This window comes from Trachemys scripta, chromosome 1, assembly GCF_013100865.1.
Source record: "Trachemys scripta elegans isolate TJP31775 chromosome 1, CAS_Tse_1.0, whole genome shotgun sequence".
NCBI lineage: Eukaryota > Metazoa > Chordata > Testudines > Emydidae > Trachemys > Trachemys scripta.
Window position 1 is genome coordinate 115,798,950 of NC_048298.1, and position 17,337 is coordinate 115,816,286.

At 39.6% G+C, this 17,337-nt stretch overlaps 1 protein-coding gene across 10 annotated transcripts in view; it reads left to right on the forward strand.

Annotated features, from left to right (window-relative positions):
• SOX5 (SRY-box transcription factor 5) overlaps positions 1–17,337 on the forward strand; it is a 421,524-nt gene that overhangs the window by 110,251 nt on the left and 293,936 nt on the right. For 7 of the 10 annotated variants that reach the window (XM_034782427.1, XM_034782373.1, XM_034782420.1 and 4 more), the window contains exon 2: positions 1,325–1,556. In XM_034782427.1, the coding sequence (XP_034638318.1) occupies positions 1,326–1,556 (231 nt within the window). In that variant the 5' untranslated portion in view covers position 1,325. The remainder of the gene's footprint in view (positions 1–1,324; positions 1,557–17,337) is intronic. The other 3 variants (XM_034782436.1, XM_034782442.1, XM_034782452.1) reach the window with 1 other exon arrangement.

Here is a 17,337-nt window from a genome sequence, read left to right on the forward strand (position 1 = left end):
TCTTCTACTATTCAATTCAGCTTCTCCATATAACTTTTATTTACAATCTTCACTTTTCTATCTCATGAATATCTATTTTTCATTAAGTAGTAGTATTGCTCTTAGTAATATAACTGGTTTATTTCTCTTCCCCTCCCCCCATGATTATATCCTGGCTGAATGTGTTCCTGCCTCTAAAATCAGTATTTTCTTGCTTTTGATTCCATTCCTTACAACAGATGCCTTTTGTTAGAACACAGGTCCGTTATGCCACACACAAGCCTTGATTTTCAAGAACAGTGGTAAATTAATTAGTGATGGCAAACCTTAGAAGGTTTGGGTAAGTCCCCAATGTTTGGATACTTATCTGGAACTCTCTGTTCTGAAAACCAGGTTGGAAATTTCATGGGATTGGGCTATCTTGTGAGGTTTTTATTACTGCTTGGTTTGGATGGAAATACCATGATGAATATAGCTTTTCTCATGATATTTTGATTTTTCTGGTCTCTTCTGAAAACAGGAGATGCAGAAGGATGTGAAAGTTAACAGAACTATTTTGTGAAATTTTTTTAGGGGGTTCCAAGTTTTGAGTGGAAGTTTGGGTGTGATTTTCTATGTATGTTTTATGTGTGTGTTCTATGTATTCTGCTCTTACAATATTTCTGATGCAACTGTAAATTGGAAGTACAGGATATCTTGCCAGATAATCTTCATTCAATCTTTAGAATCCGATTTTTGTAGTGTCAAGCAGTTTAGATAGTTTAAGCATCCAAATGTTTAGAGGCTTATAAATACCAGACTTGTGAACCTTATAAGTTTCTTCCAACAATACTATAGTTTACCCTTCACTTTGATAGGTGGTTTTAGAAACACACAAATTTTAGCTTGAAAGCAAGATTTATTTATTTTTTTTAAATTTACTTTCTTGGATATCATTAGAACAAAACAGATTATTGTCCCTTAAAAGCTAAGTTGATGCTAGTTTGCATTGGGAGACAATCCATTTCCTATAGGCTCTTGCAAAATGTAAAACTACATGGGTATTTTTAAAAAGGAATTGCATTTCATTATACAGTGTTCTTAGGTGAATTTTCATGTTTAAGAAGCCGGTGTACAAGAGTGCTGTATTAGTGTATTATTCTCACAACAAACAAGCACTGTTCTGTTGCTACCTGCTTGGCCATTGTTCCTGATTGTGTATGCTTTGCAGTGGTATTTGGATGGTTTCCTGTTCTCTGCCAGCACAAAAAAGGCATTTCTGTTACAATGGCCCCTAACCACACAATGACGGCATTAAGGATTTATTTGGAGGTTTCATTATTTTCTCCTCTTTTGTTCCTTCCAGGATGTCTTCCAAGCGACCAGCCTCTCCGTATGGGGAAGCAGATGGAGAGGTAGCCATGGTGACAAGCAGACAGAAAGTGGAAGAAGAGGAGAGTGACGGGCTCCCAGCCTTTCACCTTCCCTTGCATGTGAGTTTTCCCAACAAGCCTCACTCTGAGGAATTTCAGCCAGTTTCTCTGCTGACGCAAGAGAGTTGTGGCCATAGGACTCCCACTTCTCAGCACAATACAATGGTAGGTTGGCTCATGGTCTATTGTGCTTACATCCATTCTTTGATTTGTGTCTACAATAGCTTGGCATCCAGATATGCCCGTTATACAGTTCAGAGTCACACGTACAGCACATACTACAATAATGTGACAGCTTTGACCTAGCTGGACTGCCTTCCACCCCCACTGCCAGCGCTAAATCATTCTGTTAAGGATCAAACTCTACTTTCGCTCACCTCCATTTGTCCATTTATTTTAGCGCAGAGGGCACTAAATTTTGCTCTTAATTACAGAAATCCAGAGTGTATCTGTTCATTTACTAGTAGATACTCTGGATTTAGAGCACCATTAGTGATAGCAATATTTTGCCTAGCATGTGGAATATAATGCATACATTGAGGTCTATGCAACATCTAGGCACAAAAGGGTGAATGAAGGATAAAATAGAGCAACAGAGGCTTGACTTTGGATTTGGTTGTTTTAAAAAGTTGAAGTTGGATCTGCTGATGTCTGTCTTGCACACGGTGGTTAATTATGTGTGAATTTGCTAATTTTCTTATTGCCAGCCTTTAACATCAGGAGACCGTGGTTCAAATCCTCACTTAGAAAGAAGCCAAAATATCTGTACATATAGGTGTTAGTTTACACTTTGCCAAACCAACTCATGGACTTTGATCCAATTGACCAAAATTAGCAGTCCATTGGAGGCCCAGGACTGTCCTTATTTAAAAACAAACCAAAAAGTCCATTCCCATGTTCCACTCTTACAATTAATGAGACTGAAATATCAGTTGACATGTTTGGACTATTAGTTTAGAATATTATAATACATTTTTTTTTATAGAGGTAGAAAATCAGGGGGGTGTTTAAAACCAGGGCTGAGGTACATTGGCAGAGATCTATGCTGGGAAGATGTCTGCACAGCACTTACCTGTGAAAACGTGACTAACTTTGCTTTAGTCTCCAGCTTTCAGGAGGGCTAAATTCACTCTAAATTTTACTTTAAATAAAGATAATTTTGGTCCAGTATATCTGAAGACTTTAAAAAAAAAAAAAAAAGAATGATACAGTAAGTCAGTTTATGATCACAAAAGCCTGAAATAACTCCATAGTGCTATTACAGCTGTGCAACAACCTCTACGTTAAAAAGCCTTAGATACCCCCGCACCCCCCCTTTGTGAAAAAGTGAGTGTGTTTTCACTGGAGCTGCTTTCCAAGATGAAAAAACTTGCTTATCTCTTTCCCTTTTTTTTTTCTTCCATTCAATTTTATATTGCTCTATTATAACTTAAAATTGAAGAACAACCTTGTGGGGTAGATTGCTCAGGGGTGCTATTATGCTTTTTTAACTTGTTTGCTTCTGATCCTCCACCACACGTGCTGTGCAGATGTTATTCATTAATGTGCCATTAAAGTCAAAGGAATACTGAGCTGTACTGTCGTATGGGCTATGCTGTATTTTGGCTTGGTGTGAGATCCCTTGTCTTAAAAATTTTCTTTGGGATTACAGTTTGGATTTTCAATCTTGTACAGCACCTAAACCCAGGAGAGGTGCTTTCTCAAATATAAAGTCCTTTTCCTGCTGCCACTGAATTCAGAGGTACCTTCCCAGTAGTAGAGGACCAAGCCCTAAATGAGTAAATATAACTTGTCCTCTAAGGAGCCCAGCAAGTGTATTCTATCTGGACATTGCTGAAATATTCAACTGTAGTTTAATTGACTGACTTGTATTCTTATTCATTCATAGGATTTTTTTAAGGCTAGGATGGTCCAGAATGGTCCTCTGTTCTGACTTCCTGCATGACATTGGCCTTAATTGAACACCAAAACAACATACTGTATCATCTAATAATACTTATATATTGCACATTTCAGACAGTTTTGTTGAATGGAATGTATTGATAGCATGTGCATTTGAAGCAGTTTCTTCTTGTGTGTGTGCACAGGGGTGACGGGTTGGTTTTTTCCCCTGACCTATGTGAAAGAAGTGCACTTCTATCAATGTGCATGAAGTAGACCAGTGCAAGTAAGCAATATACATGTAATACGATCCCTTTTCTCTCCCTCTGTCCCCCTCCCCTCCCATCTTTAATATCCCACAGAGAAAAAGCATGAACACAGAGCTCTGACAACTTGTAGGTGGCTTTAACTTGTGTGATCAGCACTTACTGGATCCATTCCCATAGAGCCTATTCACCTTGGCAGCATTACAAGGGTCATTTTTCCACTGCTTGAACTGTTCCTATCTGATTTGGTATTGTAAATCCAGGTGCACACATATACGCAGTGCAGTTCAACACTGTTTTATCAGGAGAGCGCTAGCAGCCTCATGCTCTTAGCAACTTGTGTACTACACCGAGTGATTCCACTAGTAATCCTGGCATTCTCATTTTACAGCTGTATGATGGCCTTCATAGGATATACCTTTTACAGATCTCGCCAGTATATTATAGGTAGGCTTGGAAGGATTCATTTTTTATCAGTAAATGTCACTTTCAACACACACCCGCACACAAAAATCAACAAGAAAATATTTCCATCCGTGATTATCAGAATTTACAGCGAGGCAGAGTAAGAAAAGTGCAGCTTGGGAATTTATTGGAGTTTGATTTGAGGATGTTTACTTGATGTATTTTGACATGTGATGTTGACGATTTGTGTTTTAACAGTTTATAAAGCTTTAACATTTTGATTCTCAATGTCTACTGTCACTAAATAATTGTCTGAACCACCCCTCCATAATTTTGTGCAACTGTGGGAAATTTAAATCAATAAAAATATCGGTTTATTTTTAAGCATTTTTTATCTGTGAAAATTAAATAAAAATCAAATTCTGCCAAGCCTAATAAGAAGGCACAACCAGACAACACTGGGCAGGCATCTAGCCAGTCTTAAGCCCATGTCATAAGGCACTCCTACCTCATTGCATCCCTCAGGAACAAATTTGTATGCTGTCTGCTTAGTCTCTCAACGGGCACCTCATGAGGGACATTCATGGCTCTGGAGAAAATAGGTATTTCGGTATCAAGAGGTTCCCCAGGTCTTTTTACACTTGGTCTACAACCTGCTTGCAGCTTTGGGGACAAAACCAGCAGAAGTAAACCAAGAGCTAAGCCATCCAGAGCAGGCAGGAAATTGTCCAGGGTTGCACCATCAGCCATTGCTGTTCACTGCACTGCTCCTCTCCTTATGCTCAATTGCCCAGCACCTGGTTATGGAAGAAAAATAGCAAAAAAACTCAGAGTTGGAGAACCACCTAGGGAGTAAGGAGCCTCTTGGCGTGCCTCATCCTTCTACTTATCACTCACTGTTGCATCTTCAGTAGGGGTTGAATTTTTCCCTTTATTTGATAGGTCACTCTCACCTGGGCTTTCCTTTATAATTCCCGCTGGTGGAACAGTGGGGATGAGGGGAGGTACAAAGACTTGGTGGGAAGAGAGGAAGGGCAGGCACCCACCTCCCAGGCTGGGAAGGAAGTTCCTATCTTCTTCCAGGCCCATTCCAGCTCCTTTGGGTCCCACTTTTGCTTCTGTCCGCAACCCCCAACATGTGAGAATTTATGTGCAGGTGGAGCCTGCAGAATATTTCCAATGTAAGGGTGCTAGGCCCCCCAATTCCCCTGATTCCACTGCCCCTGAGCTGGGCTATCCTAAGACCTGTGAGATGGTGAATCATTCCAACAGAAGGGCCATTGGAGAATCTACCTGACCTCAGACTTTCCTTGGATTTGCCTTTCTGAATAAGAGCAAGCCCTGTTACTCTAGCCCATGTCCTGGAAAGTCTTGTCTCTGAACTTCAGTGCAGAGACATAGGTCCAAACGACAGGAAGGCAGAACCCCAGAGAAGGAGGGAATTTTCTAGATTCAGTCAAATCGTCAGAGGAGTTGGAGAGCTTCATCTCCGTATCTTCTTTGGAATTGAACAATACATCTGAGAGGCAGGGACATAAACCAAAGAAAGTTTTGCTTCCTTCTCAGAAAAAGCCTATTTCAAATTTACTCCTGGTTGAGGAAGAAACTAGCCATATAGTTCTCCATCTGCCAGACATTTTTATCCAGATTAGGAAGATCCCAGAGAAAATGACAAAAATCCTGGTGACTTGAAAAAGAAAATCCAAACACATTTTTCCCAGTTAAAGTAACTGTAGCCAAGAACTGTGAAGGGTGGATGCTCAGGGAAAAAGCAAGAAAGAAATAATTCTAAATATGAAAAGTCTGGTCCATGCTCTTGAAATAGGATAAACTGTCAGAATCTGAGCCAAAGGCTCAAGAAAAGTAAGTACAAGACCAACTCTTTGCCTTAAAATATATAGAGGCTCGCCTTAGAAAGTTAATAGCAGGCCCAGAACTAGCCTTAGTTGAAATGCACTGCAGGATTAAACTATGCATTTCTATCTCTTTTGAAGACTTCCCCCCATTCAAAGATACAGTACCCTACTATAACTGGTAGCATTTGGCCCTTCTGTGACAAATGTTCTGGGATTTTTGATTTAATTACGATTGATCTGCCTCATCTTGGCATATGCATACATATAAAGTGCCCTTGTGTCATCTTCAAAGTGTAGTAATGGGAATCAGCAATGACCACAGCAGTCTTCTAGACAGAAGTGGTGGCAGGATTCAGAGTATAGTAATTGATAAACTATACTGTGAACATTTTGATGATCATTCTCTAGAAGGGTAAAGGCTATTTCTTGTTGAATATTGTTCAAAGATTAGATGAGATGTAAAATCAGAGTTCTGACCTCTTGTCATTGAAAGATCCTTTGGCAAGAGCAGGGGTGTTTGTGCCATTGTCCTTGTCGTATTCCACTCTGGGTAACTACATTTGCCAATCTACATTGCCTCTGCAGTTTCAATTGGATCCAGTACTCACCTTAAGTTTTTGATTTAAATTGGCTTGAAATGTTGCTGTACATTGTTAAATACTTTCAGTGTTTGACCCTAGAAGTGACTGTGTTCAGTGAATTAAGTGATTCCTGCATAAGTGGAAAGTATTTTGAGAAGCTTGGATGATATTAAGAATCAGAATAATAAAAAGCTTAGCCTGCACATTGTTTTGTGCTATTCCTCCATTTGCTCAAAAATAAGAGACTCACCAATACTCTGTTTGAGTTTTGCCTTTATGCATACATCTTGACCTACACTTTGCCAATAGATCAGTGGTTATACACACATTTTTTTTAAATGTTCTTGGGCCAAAATAATGTGCAACCAGAGCACTTGGGCTGCTACTCGGAAGGTGTGGGGAGGACGTGTGTAGCTTTTTAAAATGTCAAAATAGGATCCTAATTATACTGTGGAAAATAGTTTTTTTTTAAAGTACTTTTAGAGACATTTAAATTTCCAATGTACCTTTCCAAGCTTAGGATAAGTTAGTGTGATGGTACAATGCACAGTGTTGTGAACACCAGTGCAGTTATTGTGCCTGCTCTAATAATGAGAATTTCATTGTTTGGGGAGAGCAGTCTCCTACACTCTAGACAAAAGTGTAATTACTTTTGAACAACGAGGAATGTGCTCAATTTAATAGCATGGAGAATAGATTCACAAAGATTCAGATAAAGCTAGCTTAAAAGCCATATGTGCAATGTTGCAGTATGAAATTGTTAGTAGGTAGCATGATTACACACACACACATACACACACACTCCTACTTTTGCAGTTTAAGGTATAAACTGTTGTTTCTGTAAGAACAAGGCCAGTTTATGTGAACAAGGCCAGTTCAATTAAAAAAAGCAAAAATGGTGATAAATTTGCATCTTTCTGGGGATTCGTTTTATTTTTTTTTCTTATCTTTTCTTTTTTCCTTTTCCTTTTCTCCTTCCTCTTTTTATGAGAAATTGATACCTATCATAGGATGAAAATACACTGTTACAAACATTGCATTATAAATGTCATCACAAAGTAGCACATGAAAGCTGTTTCCATAGATATAATTCTAGGTTTGTATCTTAGTTTGATCTTTTCAATCTTTACACTTGCATTGTTTCAGAAAACTACCCCTAGGCTCTCAGGAATGAGGACACGTGAAGAAGAATCAGCTAAGACTGATCAAGTAGCTCGTGAAGTTATACAGTACAGTCCTTGTTCTAGAAAATTCCATTTAATCCACAGGGTCCAGTAGTGACTGGGTTAGGGAAAGCTTTGGGGCACTTCACATGTACAGCACAGAAAGTATCACCACTGTATTTAAGTTACTAGCCTCTGTCTGTCCTCTGTTATAAGCTTTATTCCTCTGTTTCTCTTGATTCCTGCCCCCATTTATTTCTGTACATACTGTCTATTCACAGTTATATAGTGCTTTACAAACGGCAGTGAATTAATTATCACAACACCTTCATGAGGCGGAAAGTAAACCAGATACAATATCTAAGTTTTTCAGATGAGGAAACTAAGGCAGAAATTAAGGCAATGGAGGAATTGAGGCACAGGGTTGTTACATAGGAGTCCCTTGTGCTTTGTCCACCAAGCTATATTGCCTCTTTGTTTATCAAGTTGCCCCTCTGTGTGTATAGTGGTCACCTAAACTTTGTAGTAGATGTACTATCCTAGCAAAAATAATTGGCTGAGAGGCAGTCAGGTTGAAATCTGAGGTGGCCCATTGGCAGCAGTCTGAAGGAAGCAACTCCTCCCCAACAGCTGTGAATTGGTCTGGAGTCCCATCTCTAAAGCAAGGGACCTAGGGCTATGGTTTGATTAGGCACCAAAAGGCCTGTCTGCGTCTCTAGGGGACAATAAAGGATTCCTGATTAGAGAGGGAAATCACGATAGGAAAAAATTCCAATGATCACTTTCAAACAAAAGGGCTAGAAATGTACTTAAAATGGTAAATATAAGTAGCTGAAGCCAACCTTGATATTTATAGGTTCTTTGAAAATTTTCTAGAGGGGTGACTTCAGTTTTCATGGACACAAAATCAGAGGGGCCTGTGTGATGCATGTGTGTCTTGGAGGGATGGCAGGTTGGTGTTGAGGAGCATCTGAGGCTGTTTACGCTCTCACTTTTGTTGGCAAAACTTTTGTCGGTCGGGTGTGAAAAAAACACACACCCACCCAGCTGTTTCACTGACAGACGTGCCGGTGTGGACAGCACTATGTCGGCGAGAGACGCTCTCCCATGACACAGCTACTGCCACTTGTTGGGGGGTGGTGGGAGAGCTCTCTTCTGCCGACACAGAGTGTCTGTATTTGCTGTGGTACAGCTGTGCTGCTCTAAGGTCTGTAGTGTAGACATAGCCTTAGTGTAAAGCACTCATTTTTAATAGATCCATTTGAAATCAGTTAAGCAGAAAATAATCACCTGAAAAGTAAACACCTTTTGTTTTATAGAAGCAGTGGGAACCCATATGTATCCATTGTTTGCAATTGTAGGCACACCTGACCTTCAATTCAATGATTTAATATTAGAAAAGCTGTCATTTAAACTTCTCACATAAATACTAGCAGACACCTGATTCATTTAGATAGCTGAAAAATTATACAGAAATGAGCTAGGTACAAACATGCAACTTGAAGTCCTTAGGAATAGTTGAGATACCACCTGTGAAACAGATCTGTCCCTTTTCTGAATGGTGACAGCCAACGAAGAATAATTAGGCACACTACTAACAGCAATTATCAACACCTTCCAAGAAATAAACCTTCCAACCTTCCTTGAAAAAGAAGCAGCAGCCCTTCCAGTTGTCAAAAACCCAAGCCTGGAAGCGGACAACATCTCAAATTAATGTCCTATGTCTAACATCCTATCCCTTGGCAAATCCATTGAGAGTGTAGTGGCAGCCAAGCTCCAGCAACACATGACATCTATTGGTAACCTAGGTGCTTCATACCAGGGCATGGAGAAAGCTCTTGTGGCACTGAAAGATAATCTTTTCATGGCAATGGATAAAGTGTTGTGACCTACATGCACAACTCAGCTGAAGTATATGGTACAGCACTATAATGGCTCCAATCATTCCTTTCCACCAGAGCCCAGAGAGTGGTTGTGAACAACAGCTCATCTTACCCAAATCCATCACCTGTGCGATCCTGCAAGGATCTATTCTGTCCTTCCTTCTCTTCAACAGCTAGCTGAGCTCACTTAGAGAGACAGTGAGACAGAGTCTTCAGTGCCAACAGTACTCCTGGCACCCAGCTGTACATCTTATTTTCCACAGACACAGCCAATGCCATCTCACCATGTTTAGAGGAGATTATCATCTGCATGAGGATTGGGTGCCTCATACTAAAACTGAGGAGAAGTCTGAGGAGATGCTGATGAAAAAGGGGTAATGCTTTTAAGAACTAGCCAGGAACACTGAAGTTCTCCATCCCAGGTCATCTAAACCTTGGGGTCCTGTTTCACTCATCAGTATAGCTAGATTACCAGACAACTCCCATTGTAAAAAATGTGGAAATCCACCTTTAACATGAACAAAATTTCTTCCCATTTTCCCAGATGATGAACTGGCAACAGTAATCCATGCATTCATCACCTCCAATGCATTTACTGCTAGCCTTACACAAAACTTTTCTCTGCATTAGGCCCATTTCTGCTCAACCCCTTCTTTGAAGACCTTACTTGATAGACTGTCTCAGTAAAGACCATTATCTAACAGTGATTGTTCCGAAGCACCTTCCTTTTAGGAATTACCCTGCAATCTAATCCAAACGTGTGACTCTTTATTATTAAGATGTTATTTTTCATCTTAATATTTATATCTATTGTGAGTACTCCTTTCTTTTCAACCCTGTCTTTGCCACCCTCCCTCCCCCATTGCTATATCTTGATTTTCTCCTTCTGTTCCCTTTAATTTAAGCACCTTTTCCCAGGTCCTACAAATTAACCTTCCTTAGGCTCTGTCTACCCTAGATTTTCCTCCCTTTGCTAACACTTGCAGCTCCAGCAGTGGTAATAACGGCAAGAGTACTGATACAGATATGGCTCCAGGCAGCTGCTGACACTTTAACCGTCATGTCATCCAACCATGCTTTTTTTCCCCCCTTTGAACTAACTACTCCCTTTTGTCTTGAGTGTATCAGTGAAATGTCAACTTCCTTTCCATCATTTTCTTAGATTAAATGGTTTATTCAATTTTATAGGAGTTTCATGGCAGAAGAAGGGCCTCTGGCAAAACACAGACTCAAAATTTCAACATGTGTATGCCTAAGTGTGCATGCCCGATTTAGGCAGGTTAATTCCAAAGGCACATGCACAATCTCCCAATGGAAAAAAGATTGCCATGCTGCAGTGCCATTGGACCAGCACTAAAAAGTATTTTCAGTTAAAAGTGAAGGACACCAAACTTCCTCCATCAAGTAAGAAGGATCCTGCAAAATTTTGGATTGGTGGGAAGCTCAGCCCTTAACTAAATTGTTTGGCCTGTATTTGTTGTCCAGCTTTGTTATAAAGAAGTTAAGTGTGTTGTTCCTAATTACTGTTTAAATACAGTACATGTGAGCAGACGAGGCATCGCCTCTGTTATGGAAGCATAGCAACCTCAATGAATCTTGTGAAGTTAACATCACAAAATAAAGCAATTGGACATAACTGACTGGAGTTTGTGCCTAATTTAACCAAGGATGACTTTGCCATAGTACCATAAACAATGCTATCATTATCTGTGAAAGTAGTGTTTACTTCAACATCCATTCTTTATGCTTTTAGAACTCAAGCCAGCCTCAGGGAAAGATGGCTCTAAAACAAAATTAACTGTTCGTAGGCCAAAGACTGAATAGGAGAAGCAACAAAAAATGTATGCAGATTATTCTAAACAAGTGACAATAAAAGCTTTACATTACCATTATTTTATATTATGCCCAAAGTGTGTTAAGGTGCTACATAGACAGAAACCCTCCTTCTCCTGAAATGTTAAGGTCCTGATGTTGCAAAAAGATCTGCCTGTATGGGCCCTTATGCTGGTATGGGGACTTATTTAATGTGACTTCTCATGGAGTGACTCTTCTAGAGCCCTTTGTAGAATTGGGGCTTTGATGACGTGAAATAACAAGGGATATTACAGAAAGGACAAAATCCTCCAACACTTCAGGAGTGGATTACTGCAATGCACTCTACACACCAACTCAAAAAAGAAATTTAAGCTGTTCCACAACATAGTGGCCTATTAAACATTGATTCACAGTGGCAGCACACAAAACCTGTGCTCCATGACCTGCCCTGGCTGCCTGTTGGGTTCCAGATTGACTTTAAGTCATTATTTAAGACTTGGGACCTTCTTATTTGAGAGACCACCACTCTCCGCATTCCTAACTTCCACAATTGCAATCAGCAGAGATGTTCATTTCTATTTAGAGGGCAAAACATTCTTTGCAATGAGCTTTCATTCAGAAACAAGCACTCCTGCTCTGCTGACCATCATGCCAGGCTGTAAGGCACATCCATTTGTGTGGGCTGCAGCAGAGGGTAAGGCTTGGTGAATGTTAGATAGGCATGAAGGAGGAGAGTTTTATGTTTGGTGTGGGGTTCAGTTCTGGTAAGCTTTGGAGGTATAAACTGATGTTTAATTTGTTTTTGTAATGTTTGAGGGGTGCCAAGAATACATACTCACACTCTAAGGCTATGTACAGTATATAATTTGGAACAGGGAATGGCCTCTTTGGCCTTGTCTTTACTAGGAAAGAGATTGTGGCTAACATTGTGGTAGCTAACATTAACCAACATGACGTCAACCATGACCTTTCTTCCTAGTCAAGGCAAATCCTTGAGCGTTTGGAAGTTACTTAGCGCAACGTGGGTTCTATTGTAAATAAATATGATAATTTTTGAAAAATTATCTCCATTATACTGGAAGTATCAAGCGTTCTGCACTTCAGAGTGAAAAATCCTCAATTTGCCTGAGTTCCTAAGTGTTAGGGTTGGAGTTGTTACCTATTAGATAAAGTTTCATATATACAGAGTTAAGCTAGATTTACACTAAGGGCGGGTGTCGATTTAAGATACGCAAATTCGCGTAGCTGAATTTGGCGTATCCTATTCGACTTACCCTGCTGTGAGGACGGCGGCAAATCGATTGCCGTGGCTCCCCTGTTGACAGTGCTTACTCCTCCTGACAAGGTGGGAGTAAGCGCGTTGATTCAGGGATCGATTTATCCATCTAGATGAGACACGATAAATCGATCCCCGAGAGATCAATTTCTACCCACCGATCTGGGCGGGTAGTGTAGACTAGCCCTTAGTGGTGCATACTTTACCTTTTAGATACAGTGTCTGTGATTTACCTCTTCTCTGCATCATTCATAAACTGAATTTATACTCAGTTCATTCTGCCTTTGATAGTTTTCCAAGTAGAAGGCTGTTTTTTGGTCACACTTTATTGTCTGTCTGTAAAGGAATGAAATTTTAAGTTTATGAATTTTTAAATTATTGATTTAAAGATTTTCAGGATTGTTGTATATGTCAGCATGTACAATTAAAAATGGAACCCAGTAAATACTGCACGTGCTTGGGGTGGCAGAATTCCAGGGGCTGCATTCCAGGTAGTTGGGGCGGCACAATTCTAGGGGCGACATTCCGGGTTGTTGGGTTTTGTTTTGTTTTTTTGTTTTTGCTTTGGCAGTTGCGCTCTCGGAGGTTTTTGTTGTTGTTGTTGCTTCGGGCGGCAAAAACCTAGAGAGGGCCCTATTTGTGAATGATGTGCAATGTGCCTTACTGTGGTCAGTTGACACGATAGGCTTTTTGGGGTAGAGACTATAGCTCCAATCCTGCAGCTGATAGCTTGTGGTGAATTCACTGGGGCATCATTTGGGTGTAGCTTTCTGACTTTACACTCTCTATGGTGGGTTCAGGACCTATGTCTTTACCTGCTATATGAAGCACCATTTGCTGCATACAAATGCTATTTTATATTATTAACAAAAAGTGGCAATTTTTCTAGGAGTCAATTGTAATCTAGTACCTAAAGCTGGGATTTAGGACTTTGTTTCTGGCTCAGTTGTTGATTTACCATTGGCAAGTCACTTCACTTTTCAGGACCTCAGTTTACTCATCTGTAAAATGGTAATTGTGCACAGTGTTGTGAGCTTTAAGTAATGTTTCCAAAGCAACTAGAGACTTGTGGAGATTCTTGAGTAACATGTGTTATGTAGTAAAGGCAAAGCAGAGCTGGACTAATACCGCAAAAACTAGTATGTTTTTATGTAAATATTCCTTCAAATTTTGTAGATGGATTCACTTAACTGTGTCTGGGCTCATCTTGTATTTGCTTTCCATGAATATTCTAGCAAACTAGACATACTAGGTTTAGTGATGCCCATGGAAAGAGAATTTTAACATTGGATATTCAGTGAAAGCAAATTTTAAATTGTTTACCTAGCTAACAACAATATAAAGTTAATATTACAGATTTTACCCTCAAATATGCAATTTGGAGTTCATATTGTTATTAGTTAGCAGCATAAATCAGAGATGAGTAATAATGCCTCATGGCTTATAGAGGTCACACATTGAAAAGTTTTTCTTTTCCCATTTTGAGAGATGGTTCCAGTGGTCTTCCACATTTTAAATATAGGGAAAGTCTCTCAAACCAGTAGAATCTGAAGCTGTTCATGTGCTTAGTTAGGCATGTGACTTTCTTAAACAGAGACCTTAGTGAATGTCAGGCTTCCTTTTAAAATTGAATCCTGTAATGACAACACACTATATGTACATCATGCTGACTTCAGAAATTGATCTCATTTTACCAGTTATCTTTGTAGTGTGTAACTGTGAAAATCTAATGCCATAGGTTGCTAAATATATTGAATAATGTACGAGTCATGAAATTGTGATAATAGTCAGCCTTATCCACAACAACTTGTCAGCTGTGCTGCAGTCTTAAGTCTAGTTTACTTCCTGATCTGTGTTTAATCCAGAGTGCTGTTTGTGCGCACATGTGTGTACACAGCTTTACCTTTTGGCTCTGTACACTTTTACAATAGCTCACCTTTTTGGCACATTTTGCTGTAAATTGTATCGTGCCCACAGGTTGCAGGGAGGCAACACAAATAAGATGTGAATGAGGGAAGAGACATAATCTAGAAATGCAAAATGGCACATGAGAGTTGCAACGTATTGCAATATAAGTCAACTGACCGGACCAAAATATCTATTTTTAATTCTTAGCTATTCACACTGCTGGAGAAGTGGATAATTTTCTCATTTATTTTACTTTAAATATCTGTACTATATTTTGTTTGAGTTTATTGCTTCCTGATAACCACCACATGCTCTCTATTCTTTTGATTTCATTCTAACTAGGTTGTTCTGTTATGCCCTCTTCAGTGATTCTATAATTATATTTATTTTACATAGATAGAAACATTAGGGATTTTTCCCCTTTTTACATATGGTGTTTTTGCTTCATGCAGAGAAAACTACACAGCTGACAGGGTTTAAAAAAAAAAACAACCTCCAAATTCTATCCAGCTTTAAACTCTTATGTTTATAACCCTGAATATCTCTAAAATGTCTTTACCTAAAACACTTTATGGTTTTATTACCAGGTTTATGCCAGTAATAATATTCACATCAGCTTTCTTAGGGATAATCTTTAAACAGAACCTAGCAAGAAAGGCTTTGAAAACTATCATTCCCAGGAACGCAAATCTCGGAACATGAAACATCGGTTTAATCGCCCCCTCTGACAACTTAACACGACAGATTGAAAAATACAAGCCGATATGGAAGTGGGATCAATGGATTATCAAAGTCCTAAACATCTTCTCTTGGGGGGAGGGGGCTTTTGGGTCCATTGGCATGCGTAAGACATTAAGTTTGCATAGCTTACCGCAGATCCGATGCTGTCTGACTGGCAGCGAAGTTGAGAGAGGGAGAGAGAGAGATTTACATGAGAGAACTCAGGGGGCTTTGTCACGGCAATTGTATAAACTGATATACAGTGCAAATCGACTCGAGCATGTCCCTGGATAGCAGGCGGTTTACAGCCTCTTCGAGCAGAGATTACTGCTTTATCTTGTCATACTAAATTAACGTGGCAGCACACTGTTAAACAGTGGTGACCTCTTCATCTGTGGAAATTGCTGCCTAGAGGAGAGATGGTATTTAAGACTCTCTCTCTCTCAATCTCCCCAGTCCCGTCCTCCCCCCTCCCTGTAGGGCCCTGAGGCACATTTGGGTTAGGATGTAGCATAAAAGAAAAGAGAGAGAGAAAGAGAAAGAAGGGGTAAAAAAAAAAAAGGCTTTTAACATCCAGGTGACAACAGCTATGTGTTAATTGAGCCTTTGTTGTTTGATTAATAGCCACTTTGGTGTAGAATATTAAACTGTTGTTTGGACAACTTTCTAAAAAAATGACAGGTCCTCTCAGTAAACTGGGATTAGGCAACATTCTCTGGTCTGTTCATTTTAACCCCTTATTGTTCTTGTATTTTTTCCTAAATTTACATTTATTTAGGAGTGAGAATGTCTTACTTTTCCACCTCCACTGATAAATTGGCACAGCTCTCTCTGGCAGAGAGAGCTATGATGATTTACAGAGGATGACGGTCTGGCCCATTGTTTTTATTGAAGGGCAAGGGGGTGAGGATTGTTTTGAAGCTTATTTGGACTACTGTGTTAGACTGTTGTATATGTGGGATTTAGAACAAAACATTTATCTGAGAGAGGGTGTGGAGAGATGCGGAATGACCATTCCACTGGTCTGCCATTGTTCTAGAGGAAAATGCGGGGAGGAGAGGGATGACCTCCCATCTTCCTGTCTTCTTCAATGGACTGTCATGAGGAGGAAGGGAATGTCAGCTAGTGTTTAAACGAGGTTTTCTGGTTCTGTTTCTCATTGACTCCTTTATGCAACTGATGCAAAGCCCACTCAAGACTGCTTTTGTCTTTAATATGCTTTGTATCAGGGTCTATGTGGCCTTGTGCACATTACTGAGATACAGTGTTGTAAAGTGCTTGGGATTCTCAGATTGTAGGTGCCTTACAAGTGTAAAGTATTATTTTTTATCATACTTTATTATGAGCAAGAGAGGATGCTTTGGTCAGGGTAGCTTGGGTTACGTTAGGGACGGTCATGCTGAAAATCATGACTTTATGGATGTATTTCCTATTGCATGAGACATTTGCTAATTAGTGTTCAACAGGTTTTGTGCCTCCATTGCCAAGTTCACTTGTTGGAAAGAAAAAAATCCCTTTATTTTTAAAATTTAGTACTGATTGTGAGATGCCAGAGCTTTCACTCCATAGATCATATGAAGAAGGCCATGGAATAGTAGAAATCTGAGATGGAAAAAGAACTCTTTGGTCCTCTAGTCTAGTTCACTTCTGGCCATGCACAATTGTTCCTTACTATTGATTGATTGATTGATTTGAGCTGTCACCTATGCAGATTCATGCAAAACTGTGCATATTGTATTGTATGTTTTCGTCATAACACTTTTTGAAGCAGGTTTTTCCTTGCTTCCTTGAGATGCCAGTAAAGCTAGATTGCAGGCAGAGTATTTGCCTTTTAAGAAATGGCATATCTGCAAACATAGCACTGTTTTCTTTGGAGGAATTCTGAAGGCCATTTGGCTAGACTCATATGCTGGGGAGATGGTAAAAACTGACTTCCTAATTTATTTCTTTTAGAAATCAATATATTTGATAATTTATGTTCTGCTTACAGAGCCTGCGCAAGTGGCTCATGAATCGATCAGCAGCGAGCAAAAATGAAAGCTAATGAACTCATTTTAGCAGCAAGTTTCTCATTAGCAGGTAGGCTACTGATCTTTCCAGTTCTAAGTCACGTGGTCTTTCTGCACACTTGCAAGGAATAGTTTCCCTCTTTTATAAATAAATAAATAAACATTAGAAAACGAAGTTTTGAA